A 12,736-nucleotide genomic window follows, 5' to 3' on the forward strand; every position below is an offset into this window, starting at 1 on the left:
TTTTTTAGTACTAAGTTGATGAGTAAAACATTTTTTCGTTTTATAAATAATATTCGAAATAGATTCAAATGTTTTTCAAAATATTAAGAGATTACATTTTCTGTTCCACGATTTTCGTCTTCTATAAAAATGAGAGTAGTAAATTTTTATAAGACAAAATATTAAATTTATTTTTCAAACAAAAAATCACGATAGAAAAGTTTATTACAATATGTACATGAAAGATAAAATAAATATTGGCATTAAAAAACAATTTTCATTTCAGCAATTTTAAAAATAAAATAAAAAAAATGTATTGTTTTTTTTTTAAAACTAGTTATCGAGTTTAAACGTATCTTGAAAAATTTAATAAAATCAAAAAAAGTTTATCAGTTAATAAAATTTTTTAGCATTTTATTTCTTTTACAATATATTTGCGTACAGTTTACTGTGAAATTTCGACAACGTAAGTTCAATTTAAATCTCTGAGAAGACGAAAAAAAAATTTTTTCAAAGATGGAAAGAGCAAAATTGTATTTTCTTCTGTATAAGTTGCTGTGAGTATTTAAAAAAATATTTTCTTTAATTTTCAACTTTTCATTATTAATATGGCAATAGAAGAATATTCCTAATAAATTATAAATTAATGCTTTATAGTTGTCTGTATGAATTTGTTAACGGTCATTCTGGTTTACCAATGTTACCAAGATTTGGTAAATATTTATTTATCTTTCTGAGAATAAAAATTAATTATCGATAATATGAAATATTTATTTCATTCAGAAAATTTGGTGAAAGAATCAATAGATAAAAGAGTGGAACCCTGTAATGATTTTCAATCATACGTCTGCGGTAATCGAACCAGAGATTATAACCTTTTAAAATTAGATAACAAGAAATTTGCCCAGCACACTGTTTTTAAAGTAATACAAGGTAAATTTTTTCATTAAATTCTTTTTAACAATAAACAATAAAACATATGTTTTTCTTAATTTTACAAAGTCAATTACAATGCATTCATTTTTTTTTTTTAATTCTTCCTAAAGGTATATTGCAGGAACCATTGAACTCCTTAGACGCATCAACAATAAATCTTCTGTTAAATAAGGAAAAAAAGTGGTACAACGCATGTCTTAATGAAAGTAAATGCATTATTAATTTCACACAATACTTTATTTTATATATATATTATCTTTTTTAAGAAAGGAAAAAAATAATTGAAGGGTGGCATGACAAAAGGGGTCAAGCAACAATTTTTCGAAATTGAGATTTTTTCATAAAAAAATCAAGTAAATTCATTTACACAGTTCTGTAAAAGTATTTTTTTTGTAAATTGTTTTTTAAACTCGTTTTTAATAAAAATAAGAATAAAAAATAGCCTAAATTTTTACTTACAATGCAATTCGGTTAAAAACAAAAGAAATGAATATTATTATGAATAGGTTAATATGGTTAAAAATATTGCTTTCTTTTTTATATAATTTAATATATATTAAATTTCGCTGAATTTTTTTTTGTCTATTTAGAAATAGTTTTATTCTTTACCTAATTTTCAATAATTTAAATATTATTCTTTTGTTAATTTTTAAATATTCCTGTTTGTAGTTTGTTTTTGAAAATTTATGTACTGTTTACTTTCAAAAGTTAACATTTAACTAACAATTTTCTTGAAAACAAACAGTTTTTTTGAAGCAAACTTTTTTGCATTCAATTCGTTAATTCAATATTAAAAAACTAATTTTTCAGTTTTTCTTTAAACTGTATATTTTTTTAACAATTAATTTTATAAGAAAATATGCACATTTGACGTAACCCCAAAATGGTCCACTTTTACATATTTTTCTCTCTAATATGTAGGTTTATCTTCATAAATTGTATTTCTACTGGTAAAACGAAATAATATCTCTAAACTGTTTTTTTAGATTTTTCTTTAATGATCAGAAAAATTTTTAAATGTGTTATTTTCGATTCCTGTAAAAACATGAAATTGTTGCTTGACCCCTTTTGTCATGCCACCCTTCAATTATCGATGTAAAAAGTTGTCTATTTATTTTAATGTTTTTACTGATAGGTTCGGCTGAACAAAGTTTTCAAATTTTAAAATTGATGGTAAATGAAACTGGAGGTGTTTTACCAATAAATATTGGTATGAACCTTTAATTTGTAAAAATTAAAAATAAAAAATTTGACCGTTAGCTAAAAATTTGAAAAAAGAATAAAAAACATAATTTTCCAGAACCTGTGATGCGTTGGCAAAATGTTGCAAGCATGTATGCAAAAATTTTTGGTACTTGTCCATTATTTAATGTTGTTTATGAAGAGAATGTTGTTTTATTGAGAGTAAGAAATTTTTTCACTGTACAGTTAATTTCATAAATACACAAAACAATTTTTATTTTAAATTAATATATAATTACAGATTGGCAAACCGTTACAGTGGAGTATATTTCAAATGTCCAGATATTACATATCAAATGCAATTGAAGAATTTTTTCTTTATTTTTCTAGTGAAGAGCTTAGCAATAGTAATGAAACGATACTTAAAAAAACGAAAAAATCATTAAGGAATTTAATAGACGAAATCTTAGAGGTGAAACTCATTTACACATTAATAATTTGTAATTATAACAAAAAAGAATTAAAGGAATTGGAAATTATTACAAAAAGTAATTATGTATACGATATTAATATATTTTTAAATTTTAGTATACTAATCAAGAAAGCATTGGACACAAATTTTACACTATTGAAGGATTTTCGAATTTCTATAATGAAATATTAAATGAAAATTATAAGGTAAATATTATTAAACACATAGGTACATAATTTACTAGGTTAACATTTTTTTTTTTTTTTTTTGAAAATAATTTCAGATCGATTGGCTTAAACTTTTTCAAGAAATGGATATGGATTTAAGAAATGATGATAAATTGAAATTTGACTGGAATTATTTTATTGGTCTACGTCACATATTACAACGTCGTTCAAGCATAGAGATTGGTAATTTAAATAATTATATTTTTAATAATATTTAAAGAAAACAAAATGGAACAAGTGACTCGGCGAAGCGGCCCCCCCCCCACCACTATCTTTCTACCATCTGTTGTGGGAGGTCACTTCTCCTACTCAGTATACTCGTTACTTATTCAACCGTTTAAACATAAACTATTTAAATTTAATTTAATAATTTCTTTTTTAACAGCAAATTATATTCACTTTATGTATACAATGAATTCGTTGACTTTTATTTATTGGTATAGAGGCGATCTTCTCTCAGTGGATGAACGTAGGTAAGTATTAAAATATTCTTAAAAATAATATTTCCTCACACCATTTTATTATATTTTTCAATTTTCTTCAATAGATCTGCGGCATGTATTCAGAATATGCCAATTAAGGAAGGAATTAATGCAGAAGTTATCACTGTTCATTTACAGAATACAATTGAATATGTTAGTATAATATTAATCTAAATCAACAACTGAACAATTGAAAACTTAATTCAAAGTTAATAGAAAATCTAAAAATTATTTAAAAATTTGTAAAATTTAGTAAAATTATATTCAAAACTTTTAAGTCACAATTTTTAAATAATTTCATACCTAAAAATTTATGTATAAAATGACTTAATCATTACTTTTATAAAATTTTCTCTTTTCTTTTATTAGCTACAACAAATGTTTGATAATATCGTCATAGAATTTCGAAGGGAAATAAAAAGTTTGAAAAATGTTGATTTAAAAGAAATATTATTAAATCAATTGAGTAAATTACAAATAGGAACAACTGATACAGAAAATGGATTTAAATGGCTAGCATCCGAAACTGTATCCTATAAGGTAAGAATTATTTTTAAAAAATGTTTATATATTTTTATAAATATAATTAGAAAAATATATTTTTATACATTACAGTTTGATGTTGGGTTATGCGGTTTGGAAAATGTTATGAATTTTGGAAAAGCCCAAAGCAAGTTCAAAGTGAATCATTATAGAACTAGATTGATGCATTTTCTGTAAGGATAAATTTTTATGTTATTTTTTGTACAATTATATATTAATATTATAATATTGACAATATTTTCATATATTATAATATTATATATCATTTTTTAAAATGGATTATATTTTAGGAGTTACAAGCCACGAAGAAATAAAAGACAGATAGAACCAATCGTCAAGTTTGATAAAAATAATCGTTTCATAAGTAAGTAAAAAAAACCACGTGCAGGAAAAATGATTATTGAAATTAAATTTTCAAATTAAATTATCAAATTAAATTTTTAAATTAAATTAAAAAATTATAAACTTTAAATTATAAAAATCATAGGTAAAAATGCATTTTTTACAATGAATATTAGGAATGTAAGATTTTTTATATTTCAGGAATTCCGATTTGGCAATTATATTCAGCATTGTTTAACATTGACGCACCAGTGTAAATTAATTTAAAATTAAATTATTTTTTCAACTTCTTTCTCGTTATCATACAGATACTAAATGGATTTTAATTTTTATTTTATCAGGGCTTGGAATTATGCATATTTTGGATCTGCAATAGCCCTAAAAATATCTCAAGCTCTTGAGCAAATGTATCCTTTAATATATAGGGGAAAAAATTTCTTAAGTGATAATAATATGGGATTAAAATTAGCTTATAAAGTTTTCAAAAATGAAATCAAGAAAAAAACAAAAAAATATAATAACATAATAGGAATGAATGACTTCAATCAAAAGCAACAATTCTTCATCACTTATGCTGCTGTAAGTATTTTTAAATTAAAAGAGAATTGGGCAGAAATTAAATATTTGACACTAATTTGACATTCTCTAAAATTTTAGATCTATTGTGATAGCCTGATTTATAAAGAACGAAATAATGATAAGCATAGTGGAGGTCTTAATACGGTCATGATGAATTTAAAAAGTTTTCGTAAGGCATTTAACTGTAGAATTGGTAGTCCAATGAATCCTTAAAAAAATGTGAATTCACAATGTGAAATTGATTTTACTACTTTATACTTATAGTCTATTTTACTAGTTGTTTTACTTTTAGTTAAAATTTACCCTCTAAATTTGAATTTGTAAAATTGTTTAATAATTTGAATTAGAAACTGACTTTTTGCTTTTGAATTAGTAAATTTTACTAATTAATTAGTGGAAATTACGGTTTATTAGTAAAATTTACTAATTAATTAGTGGAAATTACGGTTTATTAGTAAAATTTACTAATTAATTATTGAAAATTATTATTTATTAGTAAAATTTACTAATCTGAAAGCAAAAAGTTACTAATTCAAATTAGTAAAGATTTTACTAATTTAAATGCAGAGTACAATGTGAATTTTTCACTATTTTAGTCATATGTATCTTATGATGACGGATTTTATATATTTAACATAACATTTTGTTATCGAGCACAATAATAATTGACTGTAAAATTAATAATACATGTATGGACAATAAATAACAAATTGATAGTTTGCAAAACAATTTAGTCTACTTTTTATTTACAAATAAATAATACAAGACTTTATTTTTCTGCACTAACAGAATGTCGAATAAACGATTTCTTGAGTATGATAATACTACCTATGGTATGACAGCTCACTTCTGTATACCGACGATGTATAGTGACATTATCGACTCTCTATATAGATTTCGTTAAATGACTCTTAAACCATTCACCAAGAGGTCGCTTGCAAGTGATACCGATTACCTTGAAAAATAGACCGTTTAATTCATAAATTATCGTTTAATTCATTGAGTCAGTTAAAATTGATTTTTATTTTGTGTAAAATTAATTCAAGTTTAACTATTAAACGGTCATGTATTTTGAAGTGGTTTGTTTATTTTACAGTTCATCCACACATAATTTAATCATGTTTAATTAAGTTTGTATGCTTAGATTATAAACATAACAAAAACTTATATTTATTTGCGAAAAACAGAATTTTTTGCAATTTAATCTCAAAAAGGGTCAACTTTGAGAGACTGTATCTCTAAAACTATTAAAGCTTATTTTGTTTTTCTTTGTCGCAAATTGTCAGGAATTTAGTCAGCTTTAAGTCCTCTGTTGGTCATTTTTTAAAAAAAATCATTATTTTAGAAGTAGTTCTGAAAAAACTGAAAAATAGCGAATGTTGGCTAAAATCACGAAAAAAAACGGGTTTTTTTTGCGGAGGGCATATCTCGGTCAATTTTTGAGCTACAAGGTTCACTTTTTTTGTAAATTGCTCAGAATTTTATACACTTTCTTGTTTATACTAACTCCTTTTACCCCTAAAATGTAATGGAAAGCGGTAATTTTTAAAAAAAACTGATTTTTTGCACCTATTTTGCAAAAAAAAAAATTTTTGCCTTCCCGACGGAGTTCGAAGTACCAAATTTAGGCACTTTATTTTGACCCCAAAATGAAGGGTTTAAGCAAAAAAAAAAAAATTGCGGTCCTGAGATAAAAAAGTCTAAAAGTGCTAATTTGACTGGACTAAATTTGTTTTATCAGTACACTCCTTATTTTGGTGTAAGAATACAAGATATTTGAAAATATTTAAGAACAAAAAAATAGAAAGACAAATGAAATTTCTGTGACTTGCATTATAGGTTAAAAAGTAGTTCAGAAATTTAAAAATTATGTCAAATGGAATTTCGAACAAATAAATTTTATATTAAATGGTTATTCGAATGAATGAAAATTATAACAAATAAAATTTCTATAAATTAATATTTCTGAAAAATAATATTTCGAAGATTTAAAGATTATAATATGTCACATGAGAATTCGGGTGAATGTGTATTATATCATTTAAATATTCGAATGAATGAAAATTCTGGCAAATATAATTTAGAAAAATGAAATTTATTTAACATATAATATTTCGAAGGTTTGAAAATTATGTCAAATGGCAATTCGGAGAATTAATAATTATGTTGTCTATTTATTGATTGGAGACTCTTTTCGAGAATATTAGGTTTATAAACAAACGTATATCTTTGGAGTTTGGAAAAATTTATTAATTTCTAAATGTATCACATCAGTTTCGTTCCTTGTCTCAGATGAAGAGCATTTTGAAATACGAAGCGAAAAATAAAGAAGACATTGTAAAGATTAAAAATTAGTAATTAATTTAAATTGGATATCCTTAGGATGTCCTTAATATATCTCTGGACGCGCGTTTATTTTAGCTACTAAATTAATAACAATTTTTAATTCTTTTCTATTTTTAAAATTTTTAATTTGCTTTTCTATTATAGTTGAAGAGAACATAATTGGAACTGCGTTTTTTTATAATTAAAATCGTTTACGATGATCTCGATAGTAAAATATTATCTGCAGACTTTTGCTAAGTTTCTTAAAAATATAAAATTTTCTAATTATATAGGATGAAAGTTGCTGGAAACTTAACGATATTGTATAAAAAAATAAACACAAAACCTTTATTATTGTTTAGAACGATTAATAGGAGAAAATCAATAAATGAAGACGTGAAACCATGTTTAATGACTTTCAATTATACGTTTGTGGTAAACTATCTATGGAGACTATAAAATTAAAAAATTAAATTATATACACTAACGACAAAAATATAACTGTTTTCAAAGTAGCGAAAGGTAAATTTTTTTTTTATATTAAAAACGTAAAATTTAAATGCCGTATACTAAAATATCCAATACATTTAAATATTTTTCAAATTTTTTATTGGAAATTTTTTAAATTGCACAAAAGAAATAACATTTTATCGAGTTTTTGCTGCATTCTTGATAAAAATCAACATGAAATGTTTCCATATAGAAATCTAAAAATCTTTTAATAGTAATATAGTCTAGTACATGTTCGTTATTATTTGAAATTTAAAATTCAAAATAATTTTAAAAAAAGGAAAAATTGCAACAATTGTAAAGTCATTAATATATATATGAACCACTGTGGTAATAGTATACTTTTTAAAAGGAATAGCGATCGATAATGATAGTTTTTTTTATAACAGTGTAACAAATAAAAATTTCGCAAATAATTATCTGTCATTTAACGACGAGAATTTTATTTAGGTCACTTCCATGCACTTTATACATTACCGCGAGGATTTTTACTAACATTCACTGCAATTTACCTTTTAAGACAAATAGTATAAATATTAACGAGTAATTACTGTACTGCATCTTGCATAATTTATTTATTATTTATTATTACTTAACCATTCCCGTTATTACAAAAGGTTCATTTCATATTCCATTTGTATGTTTATACAGAATAAATTAAACTTATCAATAACGGGAGTAGTAAATATTTAATAATAAGTAAATAATAAGTAATGAAGCAATATAAAAGAACATAAAGTAATATTATTTGTATTGATTTATTATATTATATTATATTATATTATATTATATTATATTATATTATATTATATTATATTATATTATATTATATTATATTATATTATATTATATTATATTATATTATATTATATTATATTATATTATATTATATTATATTATATTTATTATTAATATTATTTAAAAATTTAAATATATGATGATCTCTAAAGAAAGGTACCAAAGAAGAACAGAATTTCAGGTTATGTTTACCATTTTGAAGTAAAAGTACAAAAAGAGAGTCAATTACGGTTACAAATTATTGATGTTCAAGTCCTTATTGCATCTAAAATTTTCAATATGAACTAGTTTCAAATTTGCATAATTATAATAGAAGTTTTAATCAAGATAAATGTAAGGCAAACATAACCTACAATTCGTTCGCTTTTCAGGTACCATTCTTGGAATCGAGTCGCATATATAAATATAAAAATATTTATAATATATATAAATATATAAATATAAAAGTATCAAAATATAACCTATAAATACACTAATCTGTAAAAAAAGCATTAAAAAGTATCAATTATTATTTTTAAAATAAAGAAGAGAACAAAAAAAAGAATGCCAACCTGTCGTTGATGTTTCAACACACAAAAGAGAACAATTTCCTTTATGGTATAATTGGAACACCTGATTACATTCCTTCGCTGAATCAAACGTCAACTAAATGCAACATACACACACACACTAAGTTTTAATGTATCGCAACTATAATCCACAATAATACTAAAAAGCAATATCACTTTATAAAATTATTATTATTCCTTTCTTTCTTTCTTTCTTTCTTCCTTTTACAAGAAAAAAAAAACAATATCTCTTCTTTCTTCACCCTTGCATTATTTTTCTATCACATTTTTCCCCATTAATTTTCTTTTTTAAATACTTTACTTTTTATAATATACAACACGTGAACACTTTTTAACACTCGCATCTCATAATCTGGACCACAAGCTCAATCTCCCTGCTCATACATTGGACTAACTTGAGAGAGTCACTCAACAGTATAAGAATGAGAGATCGTCCAATAGAAAGAGACAGAAGTATTCCTAGAGGGAGAGAGAGAGAGAGATAGAATTTTTTCTTGTTTGCTTCTAACATTCGCCTTTCTCTATTGATATTCAAAACAAAAAATTTTACTTTCGTTATGATAAATTTTACTTTTAAATTTTTACATTTTTTCACTTTTTTTTAAATATAATATTTATATGTACTTTTATATATTTCTCTTTTTTTAAGTTTTTGTCTTCTCCTGACATCTGTTATTATTATTATTTATAAATTTTTGTAAGTAAACAATTTTTTTTAAATGATTAAAATTTTATATAATTTTATTATATACATATTTTTTATTGCTGCTAAATAATAATAAGAATTCTTTTAAAAAATAGTTTACAATAATTATAATTTTTTCATAATAATTGATTAAATGCATCTTCAATATAATTAATTATTAATATCAAATGTGGAAAAAGTTAGCAAAAATAATTATTATTTTGTTACCAATTATAGTTTCTTTTTTTAAATATCTTGTATTCTTACACCAAAAATAAGGAGGGTAGGTTATAATTTTTTAATGAAAAAAAAATTAATTATACAATAATAGAAACAATTTTAGAAAAATTCTAGATGCTTGTAAATTGCACTTTTTCATTGAACAAAAAAATAAAGTAAATAATAAAATAATAAAATAATAAGTAAATAATAAAAAAAAATTCTCGAACAAAAGAATAAAAATTTAAAGATTAAGATTAATTATTTAAAGATTAATTTTAAGAATAAAAATGTTTGAAACTGTTATTTAATATTCATTTTTATCTTAAAAATACGTTTACAAAATTCACACACGACTGAACAAAACTTTCGTGTATGACATAATTTTTTCTACCATCCACAGTAGTATTTATAAATGTATTCACTTTCACCTTTGCCAAAAAAAAAAATTCTCATGCAAAAAAAAAAATTAGCCACTTTTTATTTACGACTTCATCTCTTATTTTTTTTTCGTCAATTATACGTTCAAGGTTGTTGTGAATTTTTCAGTTTTTGAAAAGAATGAAAAAAAGAAAGAATGAGGCACTAAAAATATGAGGACACATGAGATGTAAAGTTATACAAAACGTGACTGGTCTGACAATATTAATTTTCAGATGATTTCAAATAGTTGCTGCCTGAGTTTTTTTCCTATCATCTATATACTATATGCCGTGACACGTCCAGTTGCAATATAAAGGAGGGGGGAAGCAGGAAATATTTTTTTCTTTTTCTGATCCATTGTATATTTTTTTAAAAAAGATTAAAATAAAAAAAAAAATTAAAAAAAGTTTTTTTTTTAAATATAAAAGAATTGAAGGAAAAAATTTGTCTTCTACATTCTATATAAAAATAAGTAAATACTGATAAATAAATAAAAAAAATAAATAAATAATAAAAAAATAAATAAATAATAAAAAAATAATAACAATAAATAAATATATTATAATAAATATTAATAAACAAGTAACAACAAATGAATAATAACAAATAAATACTTATAGCAATAAATACTAAATAAATAATAAAAAAATAAATTTGAATCAAAATAAAAGTGTAAAATAAATTAGTGTATAAAATATTCATGTACAGAAGCGTAATACTGAGTCATCAATATTGTTTATAATTGAACGTCAACAACAGAGAGTACCTCGAGTTTTAAATAGAATTCTTTGTTTCCTTGCATTTCCTGAAAATTTTATTTTCCTAGAACATTATAATATAACAATCTAAATCTTTTTTTTCCTACATATTCTTAATATTTTGAATTTATATATTGTTTTTTTTTTATAAATTATTCTTCTCACACATTATTAACAAGAGACAAAAATTTTTAATATATAGAATAATTAAATACAGAATTAATACAGAATTATTAAAAATATGTTATTTTTATTGTTATTTCGTAAAAATTAAAAAGAATTTTTACTTTTATTATTGCAAAAATTTTCTTTTTATTTTCAGATATAAATTTTGTGAATTGCAGATTTTTACGCCAATATGCAAAAAAAATCCATAGGCTCAGCGTCTTGCAATTAAACAAATAGTAATTTTTAAATTTTAGACTACAAAAAATTGTAAAATTTTTCTGAAATATTAATAAAAAATAATTTTTATGATTGAACTTAAAACATTTGTATTCCTTTTGAAAAAAATTTCTTAAAATAATAATATTTGAAATACAACCTTCTATTATGATTCCCCCCCTTAAAATAAATTATTTAATATTTTAAAGCGATTTTTTCAATTTTCGTTTATGAGAAAAATTAATAAAAAAATATTTCTTAATTTTTATTTAATTATTTTAATATTTATTATTTAATATTATATTATGTAATGTATATTTTATATTTGTATTTATATTTATATTTGTGATGCACTCCGAAGAAAGGTATCTAAAATAAGAAGCAAAAAATTGTAGGTTATGTTTGAAATTTTTATATTAAAAATACAGAAAAGGGATCAAGTCTCAAGATAAATCCCTCACAGCACCGGGATATTCAGGATATCCCAGAGACGTCCTGGGGATATCGATTTGTTTTCGGAAGTTTGGATATCCCTGGATTATCCTCTGGATATCCATGGACGTCCCTAGGATATCCCAGAGATATCCAAACTTCCGAAAACAAATCGATATCCCCAGGACGTCTCTGGGATATCCTGAATATCCCGGTGCTGTGAGGGATTACTGATAATTAATTAATTGATACTAATTAATTGATAATTAATAAAAGCTGATTACAGTTTTAAATTAAACACAGTAGGAAACTTTTAATTAGATAAAAATAATACAAACATAAACTTAAAATCATTGGCTTCTTCGGTACCATTTCTTCAGAGCGCGTCACATTTATATTTATATAAAAATATTATTTGATGTTTATATTAAATTATGAGAATTTCAAAAATTAATTTATGTGTATTTTTTTATTATCAAATTTTCATTCGTTTAGATGATTCACTGAAAGCAATTATTCTTTATTTTTTTTTTCATTTTTAAATTAAAATTAAATTTATATAGAGGTCATAATTTTTTGTGGTTGAAAGTTTTATAGGCTACTTTCAGGCATATTGAAGGTTGGTCAAATTATTAAAAAATAAGATTTTTGTTACATTTAGATTAGATTGACATAAAATGGAAACAGTTAAAAACGTTAAAAAAATTTTTAAATTATTCTTTAAACAATTTTTCTCTTATCAAGAGACACGAACTAAAGACCGATAAATCGAGAAACATGAAAGATATATATACATTAAAATGAAAAAAAAAATTATTTTCTGACAATACAAATTTTTTAAAATTAAAAATATTTTCATCATAAAAATAGTTATAGTTTTGTTTTTCATTT

At 22.8% G+C, this 12,736-nt stretch overlaps 2 protein-coding genes across 4 annotated transcripts in view; one reads left to right on the plus strand and one right to left on the minus strand.

Annotated features, from left to right (window-relative positions):
• The window catches only part of LOC122497629 (neutral ceramidase), a 77,297-nt gene extending 66,789 nt beyond the window's left edge, over window positions 1-10,508 (minus strand). Inside the window, exons 1-2 of one of the 3 annotated variants that reach the window (XM_043604877.1) lie at window positions 10,490-10,508; window positions 8,927-9,020 (exon numbers count right to left, since the gene is read on the minus strand). The gene's annotated coding sequence lies outside the window, so the exon portion shown is untranslated. Of the gene's footprint in view, window positions 1-8,926; window positions 9,478-10,279; window positions 10,427-10,489 lie in introns of those variants that run through there. The other 2 variants (XM_043604874.1, XM_043604870.1) reach the window with 2 other exon arrangements.
• Window positions 382-5,118, plus strand: LOC122497655 (neprilysin-like). Its single transcript, XM_043604903.1, has 17 exons — window positions 382-536; window positions 637-692; window positions 763-912; window positions 1,026-1,121; window positions 2,051-2,125; window positions 2,216-2,319; window positions 2,399-2,569; window positions 2,686-2,775; window positions 2,853-2,979; window positions 3,182-3,269; window positions 3,344-3,431; window positions 3,648-3,818; window positions 3,894-3,994; window positions 4,112-4,185; window positions 4,365-4,416; window positions 4,505-4,742; window positions 4,821-5,118. The coding sequence occupies exons 1-17, from the start codon at window positions 496-498 to the stop codon at window positions 4,953-4,955; spliced, it is 1,857 nt and encodes a 618-aa protein (XP_043460838.1). The 5' UTR covers window positions 382-495; the 3' UTR covers window positions 4,956-5,118.
• Window positions 10,509-12,736: the final 2,228 nt, after the last annotated feature.

Source organism: Leptopilina heterotoma, unplaced genomic scaffold (assembly GCF_015476425.1).
Source record: "Leptopilina heterotoma isolate Lh14 unplaced genomic scaffold, ASM1547642v1 Lhet_1, whole genome shotgun sequence".
In the NCBI taxonomy this organism is placed as follows: domain Eukaryota; kingdom Metazoa; phylum Arthropoda; class Insecta; order Hymenoptera; family Figitidae; genus Leptopilina; species Leptopilina heterotoma.

Coding starts and splice junctions, on each gene's coding strand:
- LOC122497655 (XM_043604903.1), top strand. CDS start 496: ATGGAAAGAGCAAAATTGTATTTTCTTCTGTATAAGTTGCT. Junction 3,270..3,343: donor CTCTCAGTGGATGAACGTAG/GTAAGTATTAAA, acceptor TTTCTTCAATAG/ATCTGCGGCATGTATTCAGA. Junction 3,995..4,111: donor ACTAGATTGATGCATTTTCT/GTAAGGATAAAT, acceptor ATTATATTTTAG/GAGTTACAAGCCACGAAGAA.